This window comes from Xylocopa sonorina, chromosome 5, assembly GCF_050948175.1.
Source record: "Xylocopa sonorina isolate GNS202 chromosome 5, iyXylSono1_principal, whole genome shotgun sequence".
Lineage (NCBI taxonomy): Eukaryota > Metazoa > Arthropoda > Insecta > Hymenoptera > Apidae > Xylocopa > Xylocopa sonorina.
The window spans coordinates 6,910,608-6,933,391 of NC_135197.1; the positions used below are offsets into that span (position 1 = coordinate 6,910,608).

General features: G+C 44.4%; 1 protein-coding gene across 4 annotated transcripts in view; it reads left to right on the forward strand.

Annotated features, from left to right (window-relative positions):
* LOC143423722 (uncharacterized) overlaps positions 1 to 22,784 on the forward strand; it is a 195,446-nt gene that overhangs the window by 131,496 nt on the left and 41,166 nt on the right. For 3 of the 4 annotated variants that reach the window (XM_076895243.1, XM_076895240.1, XM_076895241.1), the window contains exons 4-6: positions 7,411 to 7,549; positions 15,797 to 15,946; positions 18,014 to 18,157. In XM_076895243.1, coding sequence (XP_076751358.1) covers positions 7,411 to 7,549; positions 15,797 to 15,946; positions 18,014 to 18,157 — 433 coding nt within the window. The remainder of the gene's footprint in view (positions 1 to 7,410; positions 7,550 to 15,796; positions 15,947 to 18,013; positions 18,158 to 22,784) is intronic. The other variant, XM_076895242.1, reaches the window with a different exon arrangement.

Sequence of the window (22,784 nt, forward strand, 5' to 3'; positions counted from 1 at the left end):
TATTTCGAAACGAAAGAAACGAAGTTACGAAAGTAGTGAATTTAATTAGTAATTTGGACACAGATCAATTTTCACGAGTTACTCGAACTCGTACGTATGTTCGACATGTCGAGAAAAGTACACAGAGGAGACGTCGAACGCGCATGTCGACCGCGAATCGAGAATTTGCTTAAAATACTATCCGCTGTTCACCTACGATATCGACGAAAAGTTGGCGGTACGGTAACCTCGAGAGTATCGGCGTCGTAAAACATAGCGAGCGTCGGGTCGGCCATTTCCGGTTCCAGCGGAATATTGGTAGCAGCGACTCGGCGGCGCTCACCCCCGTCCGCGTAACTTTATCTGTCATCTTATATTTATTGGGTTCTCGCGAAATCCTGATTTCTAATCCGGCAGAAAGACGCGGACGATTGCCCCGGCGTCCCTCTTCCTCGCGACGAGGAATCGGGCCGGAAGGGATCGTAAAGCGTATCCACTTTGCCGGGTTAACTCTCGCACGCGGTTCAACCGTCGTAACCTCTGCTTAGGTTTGTAAGCTCTCGCGCTATCGCCGCGCCACGGGGGAAAAGATTTCCACCGAAAACCTTTCCGCGTTGGGACTTTGTATCGAGCTTTAGAGCCTCGCGTCCGTTACGGTTCGATGCTGCCTCTCATTCTTCCTTCTCTATTCCTCGATCGTTCCCTCTGCTTTTTAAACTGTAAGAGGGTAGTTTGATTGCGTTCCGCGGGAGGTTCAGTGGAGGTTTCTCTTTTCTAGTCGTGGAGAGGGTTTCAGCGATTTTGTAATGCTGCGACATGGGTACATAATAATTGATAGAATTTGTTTAGCGGCAGATGTGTTCTCGTGTTTCGTGGTCATTGCGGATAGTTTCTACGGAGGTGAAATAACACAGCGAAACAACGATATATTGGGTAGTGGCTGTGCTCCCATTACGGATCATTGATTACAAATCAGAATTAATTTTAATAGGTCGACTGAACAAATCTGAGCGGAATATGCCCCAGATGGCATCGATTTAATGTAGAAAACAGTAGGATTCTTGATGTATTTTTTTTACGGTAAATGATATCGATTGAGAATTGCGATATTGGAGTTGATAATCAGATTCGTTTAATGAGAGGGTGGACTTAGATATTGGATATAGTACGGTGTTACATTTACTCTTATCACTAATTGAATTTTTAATTATTATTTAGAAAATAGTATAATTAGGGCAGCAAGTTGTTTATTATCTAAAATTGTAGATACACGTTTAAAAATGTTGTCCCCTTAAATTAACCAAAAGAAATAATTTAATACGGGATCCGTGAAGAAAATGATGGCAGCAAGAACGAGGATCAGTGGTCGGATGAAAGAAGCAATTTTATTTCTCTACCGCAGAAGTATCACGCACAATAGCTGCTTTTCAAAGTAGTAAAAACGTGAAATACGAAATCAATACGAAATCCTCGTACCTTCTTCTGGCCATTGAGTACAGCCGTAAGAATTCCTATTGTGGCATCATCGATAAGTTATTATCGTCCATTGTGCGCCTTACGTCGAACGACAAACGGCAGAAATTAACAAATTTAGCTTCGTCGAAGAAAAATTATAATATCGCAGAGAAGTACGAAGGCACAATTTTTCTAAAGTTCAACACACGATTAGTAAAGTCTTAATAACGCGCGAGAAATCCGTAATCATATACGAATATCAGCTGTACAACCTGCTTAACTCGATGTCGGAAATCGAACACGAGCGCAAACCCGCACGCGAAATTTATTCCGCGTTGTAGCTAAATTGTACGGAAACAAATAGGATTTTGCAAGCGGCTGCAAATCCTGGCGACCCGTTTCGTCTCGCTAATCTCTATTACGCAAACTAACCCACAAATTAATATCTTGCTATAGAACGGAGACGCTCCGGGGAAGTTTTATAATTTCTATGCAAAATAGAAGGCGGAAGCGTGATTCTCGTTCCATTTCGACCGCGAACGAGAGGACGCAAGCGAAGCAGATGCAGCCAGTTATGCGGGGGTGTCGAAAAGTCGAGAACGCGCGAAACGTGTACCCGTTTTCGGTTGAAATCCGGTAGCAATCGCGAGCCTCGCGGGCGAAACAGAGCGGAGCCGGGCCGAACGAGCGGGCGAAAGAGCCGCGAGGAGATGCCCGCCATTTAAAATCCACCTTCGAAAAGATAATGGCAACTGACCTGAAAACGACACTCCGCTGTCCCGTCGACCGTGGAAAGAGGGAGGAAATGCGGCCTGAAACGCGACACGACCAAACGTACGATAAGCTTGGCTCTCGTATACCCGCGCCATTTTTATTCCCAGTAATTTATATCACTTGATTTTTCTCTCCCTCACTCCGTTATAAATATTTTATATTTCATACGTTCTATCGCGTCGTGCTTCTGCACATTTTTACTTATTTAAATCGTCGTTGAAAGTATAACTAGATAGCGTCTAAACAAGATTACACTACTTGCAACAATTTCCTTCGCAATCGCAACGAAACTGCTTAAAACTTACTGTAACGCCATTGAACCTGTTTCGAAGAATATCGAACGGCATATCGCGAAAGTATCAATTCGCCCGGTTAGAGAGGAGACTGCGAGCACGGGAAACAATCTCTTTCCCTTTCTGTTCTCCACCGTTCACTTAGTATAATGCGATTACCCGAACGACGCAAGGAACTGCGATCTCGCTCATTTACGTTTTTCAACGGAACCTTATCGGAAATGGAATATGAAAACGTTACGGTGAAACCACGAGGCCGGAGGAATGCTAAGGGAAACGCGGTCCTCGAGAGCGTGGCGTGGCGCCAAATACGCTCATTATTTCGAACCTCGCGATAGTATTTATTATTGCGGACAACTGCGGAAGCATCATTTAAATTTATCGAGGCACCAACACGCGCACAGCCGCCTGGAACAATTCTCCTGTTCCATATGGTGGATAGCTTCTAATTTGTGACCGTCGGTAGGCAAGTCAGCCGAATGTCCGTTTAATATCCCAAATTAAAACGGCATCCCTTGATGTCGTTATCTTAACTCTCGACGCTCCTCCAACGGCCCTTAATAATTCGCAAACAACTTTTGTTTCGCGTCCCATCGTTTAATCCATTGATCCATTGGTATAACAGCCTTTGGCACGCTGTTTGCACGATTTCCGCGAGCCCCCTCGAGAAGTTCGCCGTGTTTTCCGGTCGAAGGAAACGAGATTTGGCAAACTTTCAAGATCCGCACGACGGGACCACCGTGTAAGCCCAACCTTTTTAATCGCTAATGACCAATCATGAACTTTCCACCAGGAGTCAAAGAGCATGTCCCGATCGAGGAATTAAGTGGTGGCTGAAGGAAATCAGCCTTTTGAAAACCGTTTCTCTTTCTTTTTTTCTTCCGTTTTTGCCCGTGCAAATTGGCTTATTAACGTTTCCCCGTTAACGGAGTTAATTGGGAGTCCGATTGTGCGGGGACGCGAGGTACGAGGTAGCGAAGATTAAGCCTTAATGATCGAGTTCTTGTTGCCCCTGATTCTCCAGTCAAGTGGCCTCTTCGCGAGCTTTCCGAAACGTCGAGACGTGCCAGTTTCAAGCTTCGAGTCGTAATCTTATAGGAAATCTGTTGTCGAAGTGGAACAGACACTAGGAAATGACACACGAAACGTCTACGAAGTCAGTTCGGAAGTTCGTCAGTAGTAGCGCTAAATGAAAAGTCAGACGGGGTTACTTTTCGAAGAAAAATGCAGTAACTTGAGTCTATACGCGACAATCATGTATCGTAAATATTGTAAAGGCAAGGAGAAGAAGAAAGCACGTGAAAAATATTAATAATGCTTTGAGAAATGGTAATATAGTTACTCTGAAGTGTTACAAGATCGTGTAACGCATACTTCGTCGCTCGCATTAGATAAGCGATAGCCTAGAAACCCCGTTTGTATCGATCTAACATTTTTCACTCAGAATTACCAGCAAAATCCACCCGTCAACAGCACTGACCCTTCCATCCGGGGAAGACCTGTATGAAACTCGACGATCGTAGGCCACGCTTCCCGTTTTGATCCAGGCATTAAGGGCAAACGTGTGCAGTAAACGTTACACGTTATCAGAAGCTGTCCGCTCGAACCCTGTTTCACGCGGCTCCGCCTTCGAACCGGAGGAAAAATAAAACTTTTACAACGTTCGAAGGGCACGTTTATTGGAATTATTCAAACCTTATTGTGTTCGCGAAGGGAGGAGAAAACCATGACTCGACCTCGCGGAACAGTAAAAATGGTAAAATAGGATAAACTATAAAGATAAACGACCTGAGCGACGACAACCCCGGAGTCTGCCAAAGGTACTTGAAAGAGAAAAAAAAGGTGCGAGACATTTCCATTTGCAACTCGATTATTTATTACTTATTCATTCTTTTATATTTTCTTTCCTCGACTATTTCACTTTTTACAGTCGACTCCGACGAAAGAGCGGAACTCTCGGCGGATTAAAAATTCGAATCGATGGAACCGAACTCTCTCAGCCCCCCCCCCCCCCCCCCCCGCAACCCCCTTCGAAATTTCAATAGTAGATTGAATTCCTTTCTGCGACCTTTCTTCCTTAGCCGAACGGCGCTGTTTCGTTTCTTTTCATTCGGCTGAAATGTAGTTCATCGACCGCGCGATACAAATGCGATCGTAAACCGCGATGGAGAAAGGAGAGTTCTCCAGGGTCTCTGATGTATGGGCGAAATCGAAAATCTTCGACGTACGTGCTTCTCTTTGTCGCTTTATTTCCCTTCGAATGGGAGTTCATTCGGAACGAGTCCCTCGTTATTCGGTTGCTACCAGGGAGACCAGATTGGATACTTTGATTGCGGCACTTACTTCCACTAATGGACCGCAGGTTTTATTTTAAATGATAAGAAGGTTTGGTTCGATATTGAACGTTCGTATCGGCTACGATTGGATGAGTTGTGTCTATGCACGTATATGACACGGAGGCATCAGGGTGCTAAATGATTCATCGATGCAACGGTAAATGGGTGAAATCCGCTTGAGTTATGCAAATCCGATTATATAAAATTAATTGCTCCGGACAGTCATCCAATTTAGTCGTTTCGCTAGAACCTAAACGATTTACAGAAATTATTGGCCACCCATGCATCTCATCTCAATCTGCGCGTGTGTACACCGTTGTAAAATGCTCGACTCAAACGCGAATAGCTTTAACATTGTTCGAAGTGCTCGTCCAGAGTACTCATTGTGCTACAATTAATTACGTGTTTACAAGAGCAATTTACGCGAAACCAGCGAAAGTAACGCATTTATCATTAAATTAATGTCTGGCCAGTTACATGGCGAATGCAGCTGGTCGAGTAGGAAGCTCTTTCAAATCGAGTTACTTTAATTAGCTGCGTGCATCGTGATCGGTGTCCCCATACTGAATATTTCCATTGATCAATCAGTTTGCATATTTTACACGAGTAACACAGCCACCTTTAAATATTCTATCAGTCACTTGATGTTACACATTTTAACAAGCAACATGAGTCTGAACGGAAATTGATTACTCGCGTGATGTTACATTAATTTGTGGCCCCACTCGACAAATGAGAAAGCAAAAATGCATCGTGAGCGCTCAAGAAACCGAGCCATTTTCGTCGCGCGTTCGCGAATCCCGTTGATTCCCGTTTTCCAGGAGGGCAGAAGGGCGGGAGTATCGTTAACCGAGGAATTAATGGACCGATGGATAAGCGACGGAGCGTGTAAGTCCGCGCGAGGGTGTCTGCGACGACAGAGGACGTTCCTGGGTAAGGCGAGGGTGTAGGTCGAATACGTGCGCATCGACGTGCAGCGGAAATCGATTTCTCCCGCGGGAGATTTTCCCATTCGCACGTGAGACGCGCGGAAACAGGTCGAGCCAGAGACTTGGTGGCCCAATAATTAAATGCGTGCGAGCAAATATTCGCCGTGCCAGTTAAAACGCATCGAGCTAGTCTCCCGTCGAAACGTGATTTGTTTTTTTTCGTGGCTACTCAAATTGGCCCGCGACTAGTTTTTTTTTTTTTTTTTTCTCGAGGGGGCAAAGACTCCCCGTAACGCGATGAAAAATATCGAAACCCCTCAACGATAGATACGCCGCAGCAATGGTAATCAACTAACGAGTGACGTAACGAATCTATAAAAATCAAATAGAAAACTGATACGATAAAGCAACGGGGATGTCGCCTTTTCCGAGCGTTGCGATATTGGAATGCACGCAGCGATATTCATTCGTCGCGATTTTTCAATTAACTTCTACGTCGAACTTAGCTTCGCGCGCGCGAATCAATCTCTGATATTAATGGAAGCAATAACCAGAACAGCGTCGATAGCAGCAGCGCTGTTTGTCTTTAATATCCTGTGAATTTCGCCACAAGATTATGAATCTTTCACATCCAAATATTATAGACCGTCAGAACAAACGTTTCTCTTTATATTACACGGATGGAGAAGTTCGAACGGTCGAAACGCGGAGTATCGTCTCATCCGTATCATTTATTAATCACGTTCCTGTTATTAGAAAGCTAATCATACCCGACAGCAATTATTTAAAATCGTACACGCGCCATTTCTCGCAATGTTTCACGCAATAATGCCAGCTAACATAGCAAAAATTGCATCTGCTGATTACCATCAACATTCGATGGATCAGACGTTCCCCTGTCTTCTATAATATATAGCATTTGTCACCCAATCGTGACGGCCGCGCACCGCGTATCATACATTCCAAACTCGAAATTAATTCAGCGCATCAGCTGCAATTAATCAAAGAAACTGGTAATTATACGCACGAGTGTCGCTCGGTTTCAGTAAATCATAGGGTCAGTTGTAAATGAACGCGCGGCCAGATGATCCGCGGTTCAAATGTTATTCAATATGCTCCTCCTGCAGCGGCGCCAGATGAATCCAGAAAGCAAATTCATCATTAAGTTAATGGCCACCAGAGCGGAACATATTGCGCGCCGATGTCGCTCAAGTAAATCGCTCGCGTGTGCGAACGGCGCATAACCTCTCGTCATCGGTGTGTATGTGTTTACGTTCATTTGATTGCTCCTCACAAAATTCATGCTGGTACCACAGTAAATTACGCACCTCGGTATATACACGTGTCCGTTCACGCACTGCCATCACACGTTACCACAAACGAGAACGTAGCTGCGTACGCGTAGGCGTGCGAACGTGTACGATTTGCCTGTAAGGCATATGGGTGTGACACATCAAAGTTGCATAATTATTAGTGGCACGATTCTATGCTACGAGCAATGATCATTGAAACTGTGTTCGATTTCTTAGGGTTATTGAATGTACCCTCGTTCCTTCCTCGAATGATCGCTTTCAAATTGATGCTAGATTGATTTATCACCAAACGTCATCGTAAAGTGAGCGGATCGTCTGAATGACGCGTTAGTACTCACTGTTGCAGACGGTGGTGGATGTCTGTCACAAGAAGAGGCAGTGCAAGTTCAACACCAGCCCAAAGACCTTCCAAGGCGATCCGTGTCCAGGGCTGCCGAAATACAGCGAAGTCGCCTACCAATGCCGTCCTTGTAAGTAATTACTTTCCTACACTTTTAATCTTAGCTTACTTTAATTAAAAACCTTAATTATACAGCCGGACTGTTTAAAGTGTACTCTATAGAGAGTCTATAGGTAGTCAGTGCCTGTAAGGAGATTTTATTAAAATAGGTAGAGTAGGATAAAATTCTGATTTTAAGTAGAAACAATCAACATATGTCAGACGATCGTCCATTTTATTACTTAGTCTTATTCGTATCGTTAAAAACAGAGAATCTCTGAAACAATGAGTCGCAGAATTGTTTAATTCGCGATAAGTAAATACAAATACGGTGTCCGTATAATAAAATTTTCATACAGAAATTTCAAGTAGTAAAGTCAAAAATAACATCGGTGTGCGATGCATTACAGGAATCGAGGCGTTAAATTAAACCTTTGAAGCAATATTCAAATTTTTCGTTGCATTCTCTAATGAAATAAAGTCCCACATTTCACTTTGTACCTCGATACTTCACGTTTCTTAATCGAGCCTCTGAACCGCGTATATTTCGTCTCATCCGTAGCAACCCTTTGTAACATCCTTTTAAACTCGTTCTAACACCGTGTATCTTTCGCCGTGAAATTTAAAGTCGCATCCCCGTTATCGTGTAACGTTGCAACAACCGTGGAACATCATCGCGAACTTCGAGCGAACGCTGTTCAAGATTTCAAATATATAACGGACGCTCTTGGGTTCGTGCAGGCACTCCTCGCTTCGCCGAGAAAGAAAGCGCACTTCATGAGCACCAAATGCATCGCGATGCGAGCATTTCGCATGCAAAGAGTCTGGTTTGTAAGGATACACTGTCTAGATACATTGTTGCTATGAGAAGCTGAAGTACAATTTCTGTCGTGTTTGTAGCACATTTTTTCTTCGTTGAAAATTCTTGAAACCACATCGATCAATGAAAATCATCGATTTGGAGAGCGTTAACGTAGAAGAAACCGTGCATAAGAAACAGCTGAACCGGCGGCGATTGTAACGCGAAAAACCGGCGGTAGAAATGGTCAAGGAGCGTGCACGAGCGTAATTCGAAGTCCCTTTCGAGGCGAGGTTCTTTTTCCTCGCGGCACTTATCGATGTCTTTTTACTAGGGCGCCGAACATTAGCCCAGTTGCACGTGAGAAGCGTGGATATCGATGTAGCTTAAGAAAGAATTTTCTTTTCACTGGTGTTATGCTGAAGGATGACGATAAATTCTGCTCTTCGACGTATTTACGTCAAATACAATGAATTATATTTCGAGGAATAAATGGCAGACAGTAGTTTCGGTTATTTAGTAATTTAACAGTTGAGTAGTATTCTTCTTTACAATTAATGAACGACAAATATTGCATCGTACAGAACATCCCCAACACATTTGTATTACGCTTTTTCGTATTTACAATTTTTGTTCAAAAATGTTCCTTTCAGTGTAATGCACGGTCCTATATTTTCCTGTTACACTCGCAGAATTTTTGTTTCAAATGAAACGAACAGAGATTATCGACCTAAATCCCGTTGTTTATCTTTCCCTTAAAATACGAGTTCGCCCAGATACAGCGCGAGCGTAATATTACAAAAGCTCGCTGTAAATCCTGTAATATCACTGCTGGGCGTTATGAGGTTACACTTTTCCATGTCAAGAATTTTTTAACGTTCGTAATGGACAGATTAAGCGGACGTTTCTGTGTTTTTGCACCAGCGCTCACGAAATACCGTTCCGTTCTAGCGTGCATATTAAAATACGAAGTAATCGTAACGCGTAAGACGGAAAAAATCGAAATCCCAAAGTCGCCACGACGATTCGCGTTGATGGTCCGCGAGTCACTGAATGTGTAACGCAGGTTACACGGTAAATGACAAAGCGAACGCGAAAGGTGAGCACGGGAGTTCGTGGGCCGTAAAACACGGAACGGAAGGAATTACTACGTCCTCCGGTAAAAATTACTTGGAGCTTGTTACCGCAACAGGTTGTCGCCGCCGTATTGTGAATGCACGGATCCGTACGGCCGCGTTCCCAAGCTGTTAACCCTTTCTAACGCCACGCGACTTACGACTTACGTCGCATACCTACGTATCTCGCTTGCTTATCGTTAGACCTCGAATTTTATGCAAATGCTTATTTTCCTGGGAACGAGATAACGGAATGAAACCTGCGCAAAAATTCAGTTCTCCTCGAATACCGTTTCCGGCGTTCCTTTAACTGATCTGCATACGTTACGTGTCTATCTCGCATATATTCAAATGCTACGAGTTTCTGTAGAGAAATCGTGCAGTATTATCACTGGGCTATTGTATTTTCGTGACACTGACATCAGGTTATCAGCGAAAATTCTTTCTTAAGTTACATCGTTATCAGTTAGTCAGCTTGGATGTTAAATCCACGCAGTATGTGATCACAAATTTTTAATCGATACTGTATACATTTAGTAGAGTCGCAGGATAAACGCTTCCGCTGCGCTGATTTTCCAGACCCCTTTGACTCTATGCTAAGTTAGAGGATCTTCGATCGATCCTCGTGGACTTCGTCTTGAGAAGTGGTAGTCTTGAAGTGTCACTTGAACCGTGATACTCGACTAATAGAATTCAGAGGAATTCGGAAGGGGACACCTCGGTGGAATTTTAATTTGAGTGAGGAATCTTGCTCCTCGATAAAATTGGAATTTCTGTCTGAGGCTGTTCCGCGGATATTGTTTCTGGATTCCACGGCACTGGATGGCTGCTTTTCTGTTTCGTTTAATAAATGCTGATACTGCAGCCAAAGTAAATCTGGCACCGGTCTTAATAATTCCGTGAAATTCGGAGGAAAATTTTCATCGCTGCTAACCATCGACTTTACACTATCGGTTAAATGATTTTCAGAAGTTGCAAAAAGTGAAAAAGGTAATTGAGATATTATTGTTTCATGTGTTGTAACAAAGGTGAATAGAAAATTTAATTGGCTCGCATCGCGTACAATGCCAAGGGAAAGTTAAACAATAATTACGGGATGGCTGCTCCTCAAACGGCGAGATAAGAATTTGATGCGCACATTCTCCCACGTTAATTAGCTCAAACTACATTAAAATAGCCTCTTCGAAGGGGCCGCGCGACATCTAAAGCCCGCCGTAACTTCCTCCGTAAGGTAAACAGACCCTTTGTTCATAGTTAATGGTTTCGTTAGCTCAATTCCAAGCAACAATGCTGTTAAATACGTTATGCGTGTAATGCTATCGCGTGCATACCTGGCGTGCGCCGGTGACATCGTAGTACCGGGGACAATTAAATCATTTCAAAGGACGCCCTGCCAGTGCGACCCCGAATAATCAAACGACGCTAAAGAGGCTCGCTTCTGACTATTAAACCGTTCTCAAGATTGCACTGGACTCTGCGAGCCTCGTTAAGAATGAAAACTGTTCGTCGAATTAACAAATTCTCCTATCTCTCAAAGTATTCTCTCCGTTTCACTCGATGGCGAACAGAGAAACGTCGAAGCGGAGGTAACGAGTAACAGTTGGACGCGCTCAACCGCGTAGAAACAAATAAGCAATGCGCGAAACGTTCGAACGCGAGGCTTGATCGATCGAACAGAATCGGACAGGCCTTCGATCGAGTCGATCGCGGTCTTTCGCGGTGTGACCTGAAAATCGGACGGATCGATGACACGCGACAGGGACGGCGAACGAAAATCCCGCGTTACGTGCCTGTAAGCGTGCAAATTGCTTTTGGTGGATTAATGTCACCGTGCTGAACGGCCCTGAATCGCCGTTTAATTAAATGAACGACATCGAACAGAAGTGTTTTCGCTGGCACGTCCACGTTCGTGTCCCCGTCACCGGATGGACACCGAATGATTGTCATTAGATTTAATCATCGATCGTTTGAGAAATTTCTACGCGTCGACGGGGCGGCGCAACGTCGGTCAGAAGATCGGAGATTAAGTTACGCGTAGAAACGAACGAAGTACACTATTCGCTAACGACGAAGTAGCGACGACACACTCGAGAGATCGTGGCAAATGAGAGGCTGCGCGAACCCATTACTTTAATGAAGAAGCAATCCGCTGTCCGAGTTTTTATTTATCCCTTTTCCCGTTTTTTCCTTTTTATTGGGAAAAAGTGGATCGCGTTTACGGTTTCTCTCCTTTCTGAAGACATTATAAATTGAGGTTAATGTACGTCATAAAACTGGATTATTCTTTGCGAGAATAAAATTTCTTTGCCGGCTACGTTCGTTTATGAAAAAGAAGAGAAAAAATAAAAGGACTGCGATTCCGTACGCCCGCTCTCTATGGACAAGCCACTTGTTTAACTGGCAATTAAGTGGGATGCCTGGCCTGCGGTGGGTCGCGCAACGAACGAGCATTCGAAACACCGTCGTAACTCACCGTGCATCGGCATTGTTTGACCAGGAGGGGGTGAGTTCCTCCGGCGTGCTACCCTAAAGGCCGTGCTCTCAGCGCGCGCACGAAACGAACCGCCTTCGTCGGCGCTCTCGTAAAGTCGTCGAGTGCACTTGCACGCCTGAGACAAAGTGTTGTGGCCTGCTTCATTGAGCCGTCGATTTACGCCGCCTCTTCTTCGTGGCTTCTCGAACTTCCGCCGCGGCCACGGAAACGCCCCTCCCGAGTTTAGAGAAAAATTACGAGCGCGATAGGGGCCGGGGAACGACCTCCCGTTTCGTTTCGAACGATTGTTTATTGACGACAGTCGATGCGTGGGGAGTGTGGATGCAGTTCGAAAGAAGTTTAGGGGCGAATAGAAACCGTTCGAAAGAAATATCCGACGTGGAAAGAGGGTGGGACGCGCGGCACGTAGAAGAAAGGACGATGGAGTACATTTGCAGATACGCTTTACGGGGACAAGGGCGGCCCTTAGGAAAAATGTCACATGCTTGGTTCTTTCTGTAATCGACTACTGTACTTTTATTATTAAGAATTCTTGCGGAGAAAAACGAACAGAAGGTATTCCTTTCTTGACGAGATATCGTATTATTCGAATGGTATTACGCAGTATCAGAAACTCTTAACAAATGTCAACGACAAAAGACTCTTTGAGCCGATTACACGTGTCGTAATCGCTTGTACAATTCAGCTTGCGGTGGAAATACGGATTCCCTTTGGTAAATATATAAATTCGCCTTGGCTGATGCGATTGCGCGTTGTAAAATGGTAATTCATCGAAGATGAGAGAACGAGGCTCGTCAAAGGGCCGAGTGCGTCAGCGGTTCGTGAAATTCCGCAAGAGTTCTTTATCGAACGATCCGTCGAGCGAGACGGCTGCTCGGAGGCTTTAATTGGTAAGAAGAACGCGAAAAAATGGTACTAAAACGTGAGTGCGAGAGGCAATTCTCTCGATACCGAGTACTCCAGGCGACAATAGAGCGGCTGCGAAGCTTTTTCAGCAACCAGCTGCCTCTTCGATTGACCCACTTTCGATGGAATCTCGAGTTTTCTCTTGTGTCCTGCTGCGAGCATCTATACCTATGATACTCCAGTCAGGGATGACACCAGTAGTGACAAGATAGCGCAAGTTCGGACTTCACGTCGAAAGATAAGTCTCCAACGCCGATGTTCACGACGAGATTAACCCTTTCTTACGTGGGCCAGATTACAGCCGTTCAATGCAGTTTCAATATCTGTCATTACCGTCATCTTTTGTTCCAAGTATTATTTGCTGAAGATTTAACTCGTCTATGTAATAGAAGTCGACCGTAACTAACAATCTGAGTAATTCGTCAGGACCGTGTGACACGCAATATTGACGAAGAAATTGGACTGTTTCAATCATTCCTGTCAGGGTGTTCCGACCGTCCGCGCAGAACGGAGTATTTTTAAATTGGACCCGACGTTCACTTTTTTAATGGATTTTCTGTATAACTTGTTGCCCAGCGGAAAAAAAGAAAGAAGACCGTACAGAGGGAGAGAGGGAAAAAACCGTGGACACGGTACGCGTGTAGAATACGATGCTGGGTATATCGAAGTCAGAATACCGTTCGTATTGACCGCGCGAGATCAATAATGACAAGCTGCTGGCGGCGTGAGCAGCTACAACGAACGACGCGACTGAAAAAGTTCATTTTCCAATACCTTTATTAAAAAATAAAAAATCGAATGGAAAGAGTATCTACAAATTCGTTGCAAAATCGAGAGGGACAGATTTTAAGCGCGTTATAGTAGATGCGAGTTACATTTGGTACCATAAATTGATAAAAGTTAACATATCACGAAGTGAAGGATGGTCTCGCGGAAATTGCTTTAAGAAATTTGTTTGCTTTTCCTTTCGCGACGAAGGACAGGCAACGTAGACTTTAAACGAATTCTATTTCAGCTGTTCTCGATTTTGATTAAAATCGTACTCGACGCAATCTTTTACCGACCAAGACACGTTTAGTTTTGTTAAACATTCGTTTCTCGTTTATCAACGAGATCTGGTTTCTTCGTTACAAAGTTTACTCGAACTTTTCTCGTTGTCGGGTTAAATAACAAGAACGCGACTTTTGAACGGTGCCTCGAATCCCCCCGTCTTTCTCCGCAACAAGTTTTGAACTTTGTAAAATTACAATTTCATGTTGCCCACATGGCTGATTTCAGGACGCAAAAACAAAGTTTTAATGAAAAAGGAGCATTGTGACAGCTTGTTACAGAATCTCGTTACCGTACACTTAAAAATTACCGATCGGCTAAAGTTTGTACGTTTTTTTTTCCACATCTGTACGCTGTACTGTGATATCGCGAGGCTCGTTCGTGTTTCTGAACTCTACGTTTTTCATGGAAATATGAAACTCCCGGGAGCGAAAATTCGAGTAACGTCTGTATACTAATATTACTCACTGCATGTAATATGTAGTAGCAAGGAAATTAGCCGTATGTGCATAATTAATGAAACTTTGTAACAATTTCTGTGGAGATTACTAAGTGTTACAATACGGAGTATCCAGCAAATGATTAACATACGTATGCATAATTTCCCTCGATATACACCGTGGCGTATGGTTGGACCATCAAAGATAATCATTTTATTTACGATTCAATTACACAGTTTATCGAAATCCATACGAGATAGCCGGTCCATATCTTCAGATTATAGCTGCAATTTATCTTCTTTATTGCCGGTTGCGTGACTTCCTTGAATAGTTTATTGCGTCGCCCTACCCATGATTCAGTGGGACAATCCCATTCGAAAGTTGAAAATCATTGCCAGAGAATGAAAACGGAATTCGTCATCTAATTATAACGTGGTTAATCAATTTTATCGCGGCTAATATTCGGCGCATTCAATTAGCTAATCCACGGAATTCAGCCCGCAAAGTTCTCCGTTTAATGGCATTCGCGCAGCGAAATATCTGAAATTAATGCCATGGAATACCGATCCCAGAATCCAGGTATTAATCATCTGTAAATTAATTCCCCAATGATGTATTATCGCCAGCAGACATTCTTCAGCGAAGGTATAGAAACGATCTCGGCTCGTTAAATGCCTAGTAACTAAGAATTTCCTCGAGACGATCGATAATGGGGAATATTGTTACCAGATCAAAGCCATTCCGCCTTTGAGAACAGTCCACGGAATCACATCGTTCCAACACGATTGCGTTGATTAAATTAATCTCCGCGAAGTTACTTCGAAACGTACCGGTAGCAACAGGATATTCCGATTTATAGTCAAGGCATTTAGCACTTCATTGGGAACCTAAACGAAACTCAAGGGAGACGTAGAAAATGGAGTGTCGCGTTCGTTGCGCAGACGAGGGTACCCGAGAAACGTGTACGCGACCGCCATGGCCACAAAAACGTATCGGCAGATGGAGAGAACGGTTAGGTTCGTTGAAATTCGCGGATGCCACGAACCGTAACGACGCGATCAGGTTTTATCGAGATCTGGAGCTGCTGGCAAAAAACCGATCCCGTTTGTCCCGTTTACGCGATTGTCAACGCGGCTACGTGGTCCCATTTCGACGTGTAGCGGTAGAAGCTCGCGTAACGTCCTCGATGAGTGAAACTTTGAGCCTTTCGATAAAACAATTTAACAGGAACGTAAGAAAGTAATACGGATTGCGACTCTGGTCGGTCTCAAGTTTGGTTTTATGTATCGGAGTAAGTAGTACTTTGCTCGAAGCAAAGGATAGTATAAACGAACGTGGAACAGTTCGAGGGACAATGAAAAGACATAAATATTTCACGGTTCTCCGATAAATATTTGAAAGCACGTTTTACGACCGGGAGGAACAAGATTCTTCGTCGAAATATATTTTTATTAACAACTTCCTCTCGTTCCAGATGAGTTCAGAAGTAAAGTTGCCTGTGAGAATGACGTCATCAATCTTGTCTGTCACCCCGGACAGAGGGTTGCCATTTTCAGCGCGTCATTTGGCAGAACGGAATACGAGTCGCTTCAGTGTCCACAGCCTCATGACGTAAAAGAAGAAAGTGAGTATCCAATTTTGTATCGTTGAAAAATTGTAATCGTTAGAAAAGTTAATCGTCGTCTCTTGTTACGAAGGGGATGGGATTTTTACGCGAAACGTAAAACGTTTGCATAAAGATAACACTCGAGCCATCGATGTTCAGGACACGCTGGTTGCTCTTGAAAAACTTTGGAAACGCTGTTGCGAAGTTAACGTCTTAATAATTCCACTAAACATCGCTCTCGAAACCGTAAAAGCCCTAAAGGAAAGTAACGATCGAATAGATATTCGGAAGTTAGTCGGATCATTAAATGTTTACGGGAGCGTAAACATTCATGGGTATACTGTTAAACCGAGTGCGCATAAGACGTAATGACCGGTTATGAATCTCAAAGAACAACTCTGTTTTCGATTAGTTTGACGATAATACCGTTGTTCCGCAGGGAATCCCTTTAATCTTGACAAAATGTTATCCTTTGATCTTGCCTTATATATTTTAACGAGGTACGAAAGATGGACTCCGGCAAAGTTCAATTTATCGATACTAAAGCACCGCGATATCGTTACTCAGGCCGTATAGTACATAAATTGACAGTAGAACCATTTTAAACAACTATGCGCGTAATTTACAGATAAAATAAACTATGTACAGTAATTCTGTTGAACATCACTTTTGCATTTTTCCATTTATAGACTTAATTTAAATAGAACACGATGTTGAAAAAATACCTTTCATAAAAGTGCTCGTTTACATTCAATAGCCGTCCGTATGAATTCCGAGTGGTGGAATTTGTGGAGGACTTTACGAGAAAGTAGAGCGGGAGGGTTGGGCCGCCATCAACCCCTTCGTAACACTGTCTAGACGGTGTCCTCGTGAGGACAACAGCCCCGAAAACATTGAAATGCTATTGGCCACCCATCATTCCCTAGAAAAGACTGACCTCATTCGATGCGCTGCCGTTGACTTCTGCGATCTTGTTAGACGACGATAAGTTCCCTGGCAAACACTCATGATTATCGGGCCGCCGATTCTCGAGTCGTAAACGCACGCGTAGAAAAGAATTTTAACACGTTCTGTAGAACTGTAAACTTTGAACTGTAAAAGTTATTGCTACTAAATTCTGTGCTGTATCTGTTATATGGAAATTCGTGGAGAAATGAGTAAACATTGTACGATCGCGTGAACGTACATTCTTAATAAAATATAGAAATACAGCAAATTTTTCATTTAAGACTATTGGAAATTATACTAGAATCATACAGAGCGAACTTCACCATTTTTCTTACGTCAAGAGAATCCAGAATGAATCGAATCATTCTTATGGTCGAAAGGACAGTGCGACCCAGTCCAAAGGTACTCCCCGTTGTTCTTCGGACCCCAGATTCGAACGTGACAATGAGGTACATGTAATGGCCGTTCCTCGAATGGTCCCTCGCAGTATTGTCCGCGATATCGTTTCTGTCTGCGTGTTCCTTGCTCGCGTGACACATCGCCGAGTTCTGCCACGTCGTTTGCACAAAGGAGCCCACAGCGACGGTGACACGCAGGAGTGGCTTCCGGATCTGACACACTCCCGAGGCTTCCTAAGATTTGCGCGAGTGGAAATTAGCCGACTAGTAACTTAATTCCTTCTAGACGATAATTGATCGAATAATATTAATACACTTGAAATTTATCATCTATTCGTAAACGAATGCCTCGTACGAAAACAATCGCGAGAGCACGTTTCAAGCGTACGGTGTATTTTGAGAATTAAAATGGAAGCGTCTGAAAGAATCGAACGAAGCCCGCTTTGATACGAACGAAAAGGAAATAAAACTGCGCTTTGTACTCGTACCGAAGCGCGATGCAGGATTCGTGTCAAGCGCGGGATTATTAGCAGCAGATTGATGAAGTTGACATTTCCATTAAGCGCGGTGAAGTAGTCACAGTCACTCTTTAATCCGACATTCAGCTTTCATCCGAGAGGCACGGTCCATGCAATCCCTGGCTGGCCCGGGAAACCGACCACTCCTTTTTTTTTCCTTTTTTCCCGCGGGCGAGACTCCGGGGGTACATTCTGAATGGATCAATTTTGTCTGGTTACAGCGTGCATGGTATCGTACGCGACGGAAACCGTGATGAATTTGTGCCATGGGAAACGACGCTGCACGGTGGTGGCGAACAGTTCAACGTTCGGCGAACCCTGCAGCCCAGAGAGCAGGACGTATTTGAAAGTTGTCTACACGTGTGGTGAGTTCAGTTATTTCGTTACAAATATATTGCCGTACGCGCGGTGAAAAATTTCGTTCGCCTCGAAATTACGGTCCTTAGAAAATTACTGCCATTGTCGCGGTGTTGTCCTCGAAAGTTCACGAACCGCTGAATTCGGCAGTGATTACTTTTATCGCGACGCGAATAGATCAACGAGTCCAGGCTCGCTTTTTTAACGATGTAATCTCGCGTAGGTCCGACGGGTTATCATTCGCGGTACGCGAAATCGATGATCGAAGAACGTAATAACGCGTTCACCGGGAATATTCAGAACGAATTTGGACATTTTTCGTACCGGGACCAATGGGCTGGAACATTTGTTTCCCGCGAAACGTCGTACCCCCTGTGATCTCTTATGAAACGGTGCGCTCGAGAGGACGGCTCGTACCGTTACGCAATAAATCGACGCCTATTTTTAATGCGCCAGTGGAAACAAGCAAACGCCGGAAACGAGCAATTTAATTCGAACCGCGAACAAATACCCTCTCACGATCGAACGATTTTTACAAACAATTTCACGTTCGAGACTCGGTTAACTCGCGTCACTTGACGACGAACGAAAACCACTCCCCGGTTTCATTTTTTTCTTTGTTTATCGCGTTCTTCGGCGTCGCTTCTAACAAGATTCATCAAGAACAAAAGAGCCACTTTACAGTCTCTTGTAACCGTGAATTCTGTAACTCCAACAAAGACGAAACGATCGAAGAGCGGGCAAGGGATATCTCAATCTGTGGTCATCCTAATGAGCAAGCAACAGAACGGAAGTCCACGTTAATGACGCCGATTGACCTAAAAAGCTTCAGGACGATTGACGCGGTCCGCTGGCTCATGGGAAGTCCCGTTGATGGCTTTTCACTCCGGATGGCTCGTTTCTGTACTTAATGGCCAGTCAGTCCGAACGAAAGGACTGGCTTAATAGCCATTGTTTGGACCGGTGGCAAGCGAATAATGATCGTATTCCATCCTGAAGGTTCCGACTGGTAACCTTCAATATTTCGGACCCACCGAATTTCGAGTATGCCAAATGGTCTTCGCGGAACCTCTTTCCGCGTCTTTTACAGCCTTAAATATTACAACGTCCCATACGAGAATTTTGAAAAATACATGTTGCTCTAATAAAACTATAACTAAAACTGGTATAAATAATGAACGTTGATACGAGCTCGGTTGTGAATAGCCATTGGAGAATGGAATGCTTGTGGTAACTGTTTGGGGGGTTTAAAAGGATTCTGAGGAATGTTGCGTCCGGGCTCTCTGATTTATCGTTCATTATTCAAGTGTAATAATTCTGACGCATTGTTTACTACCGGAAGCGTAGAGGTTTTAAGCAAGGATATGAATTAGAATGCCTATAGATTATTAGAATCGCGGAAATATATCATCCCTAGATAAAACGGGCGGCAGCCTTTTCAATATAAAACGGTAAATCCTTCGCGAACAGAACCCCGCCCGCGTTAAAGCTACTTAATCCCGCTGTGCATCGAAGATTAAAAGAGATCTCGAGGAAATGTTGAAAAATAAAATTTCCCCGGCTTCAACTTTCGAATCTCATTAAAGTCCAGCGAACGATGAGCAGAATCCCCCCAGGAAACCCTCGATTGCTCGCGGCCAAGGAAAGCTTTTCTTCCCGCCCCTTGGCTCCCTTGCGCTAGCCAACAAGCAAGAAACCAACCCGCGGAAGCGAGCAAGGGGTGGCTGGTGGAAGGGCCTCGTGTAAAAACTGGTGCTAGGGGTAATTTCGTAATCTCGATGGAGCGTCGCGGAGCGCGAAATGTTCGAAAACAGCTGGCTATCTAGCCACGGGCCACTAACGGCACCCCCGACGATACTGTCCGCAATCCAGCCGGTGCGTTCCCGCGAAAAATTCCAGAATAATGATACGGCTCGGCCTTTAACGAGCCACCGCCGTCCGCTCGACCAAGAGTATCCGCTCGAGCATCGAGCATACCACCGAGCCACTATGTAGTAACGAACCGCAGCTTGTAAAGCGAAGTTATTTCATTGTGCGAGCCGATTGGGGGAAAGAAAGAATAACGGAACGAGATCGTCCCCTTCTTTTTGCCTCTCTCACTCCCTTTCTCCCCCTTTTGTCTATCTTACCACGCTTCTCCCTTTCTCTCTACGAGATTATATCTGTCCTTCGCTTCGATTTTCCTCGTCCGTGCGCCTGTCTCCGTCCCTCGCCCCTGCCTGTTTACTTCGTAACTGGGTTGAGACGCTTCGTAACCGGTATATACGGATTCCAGCCGCGGACACTTTTAATGGCACTCGCCGCGCGACATTGTCGCACGGTAACGACCGACTGCTCGCATTGTCGGCGAAGTTTATGGCACCGCGCGGGATCGGCCGGTTCCAGGCTGACGGAAAAATGAGGCTCGTTAGGTCGCCTCTCGTACGGTTCCTGTTTTTCTTCGGTACTGGCCGACCGCTCGAGATAACTGGGGATTTGCATGTGAATGCTGGAGTGGACGGGGCGAGTTTGGTAATTGGCGGATGCGCCCAGCCACTGTGCCCCCTCTGTGTTGATCTTTTGTCGTGGAATATGGTGGAACGCTGGACACGAGGCGATACACGAGCAAATAGATGCTCGCTGATACTTCAATTACCCATATGAATTCAGCTGACCGATTAAACGGGTCGAATATTAAAGTGTTGTCTATGGCACGTGATCGGTATGTATCCGTAATAAATTCGAGAGTGATACATTAATTAATAGAAGGACGTATGACGAATGCGCGAATGCAAATATTCCCCAGTTACATATTAATGAGGCGTGTTATCTGCAGCGAAAGAAGTAACCGCGTTCTTTAGGCGAATGAAATATTAATCTTGTTTTTCGCTTGGGGGGCCGGCTAGTCGACGTATCTATTTGAAATCGATGCACTAATCTACGATCGCTGTTCTTTTGCCCGCGGTTATGAGCAACGACACGCAACGGTGTGATTAATCGCTATCGTTTATGGAAATTAACAGTCCGCGTCGCGTGCTACGTTAGATTCACTTGAAACGTCAAGCTTGTTCAAGTGATAAATACTTTAATCACTAGTTTCAGGCTTGAACCGCTTTGTTAAGATCATTCACTCTGATTGGCGCAGCGTAATTTTTTTTGTATGGGAAAATAAAGTAAAGACGATCGCGATGAAACGATGCAGCAGCGTCAGAGTGGAATAGAGGCGATCGTGTACTGGAATGGAGAATAAAGAGCACTGAGGAGAGTTAAAGGAGGAGAACGAGGGTAGGAAATTCGTTGAACCGTGCGACCCAATGCAAATACAGGTTTGCTATTATGCAAATAATACTTGTTACATGGCTGTGCCATAAAATGCGACGCGTTTAATATAAATGTAAATATAGCGCACAAAGTGCCGGATTAATTAGCGGAATTCGTCGGATAGAAACTGCCGCGCCGAAAGAAATGTAAATTGAATAAACTCGAAATTAATTTTATTTTCTCGGTTGATGTCGCCTCTATTCTCCGCGGGAACACGTGCGCCGGTCACGTTCACGCGTGATACGCGACTTTATCGTAATTCCATTGTAATTAAATGTAGAGAACGACATTACGAATTTCGTGAAGCATTTCAGTACGACTGATTTGCATTCAAATTGTGCCGTCGTCTGTATTTAAGAAACGAGACACTTTGTAAGTGTTCGATGCGTTCAAAAATTATTATTACTCAATAGTTTACACGTATCCCAACGACAAGACACATATTTCGAGTTCCAGCATTCCGCATGAATAAAAGATTCGAGAAATTCTTCTCATCAAGACGCTGCTTCTTAACAAAATTCCGTTCTCATCTTTCGTTCGAGAAATTCATCCAATTTTATGGAATACCTACTCTATCCACGAATCACGAGTAATCTCGCTACTTTTCCCTTCCATAAAATCTTCTTCTTTCACATCGCAGTACATGTTTACGAATCATACGAGTACGCGAAATCAATCGCCAATACCCGCATTTTTATTCACCCCCAAGCGATTACACGATCCATCAAATGGATATATTTGTCAGCAGTGCTCCCAGATGACCCCCACGCTTCTTTCATCGCGGCAGAACCTAACGAGGTTCGATTCGTTTGCACGTGGAACCGTACCAATTACGGGCGCATTAGAAAACAAGTAAAACAAGTTGTTACGCTCGTTGCGCTCATCGACGCGTTCGCATGCACCGTAGAACTCGTTAATCAATGGTCGTCTGCAACCCCCGCGAAACCTCATCCGCCATTCACCCCTGTATTCCGTCAAGGGAGCGGAAAGAGGGGGAGAGAGAGAGTGAGAGAGTAGAGGAAGCAGAGAAAGCGTGGAAACGAGAAAGAAAAGGGGGAAGAACGAACCCCTGGCTCGGTATTCTAATTCAACAGTAAGTCATGCATGCCTGTATAAGGCGCATGCACGCAGCTTTTCCCAGTTCCGGGCAAAATATGCGCATACGTTCCGCCGACGAATAAGCCAGGGGAATAATAAGAGCGTGCGGCACAGGACCACGAATATTCCTCCGCGCGAGATCGAATTTCGTTCCTCTCGCGTCCCAACGGCGGTTTTTATCGCGGCAACTTCCACTGAAGAATGGCTAATGCATCGCGCCAGTTTTCTTGGCCAGCG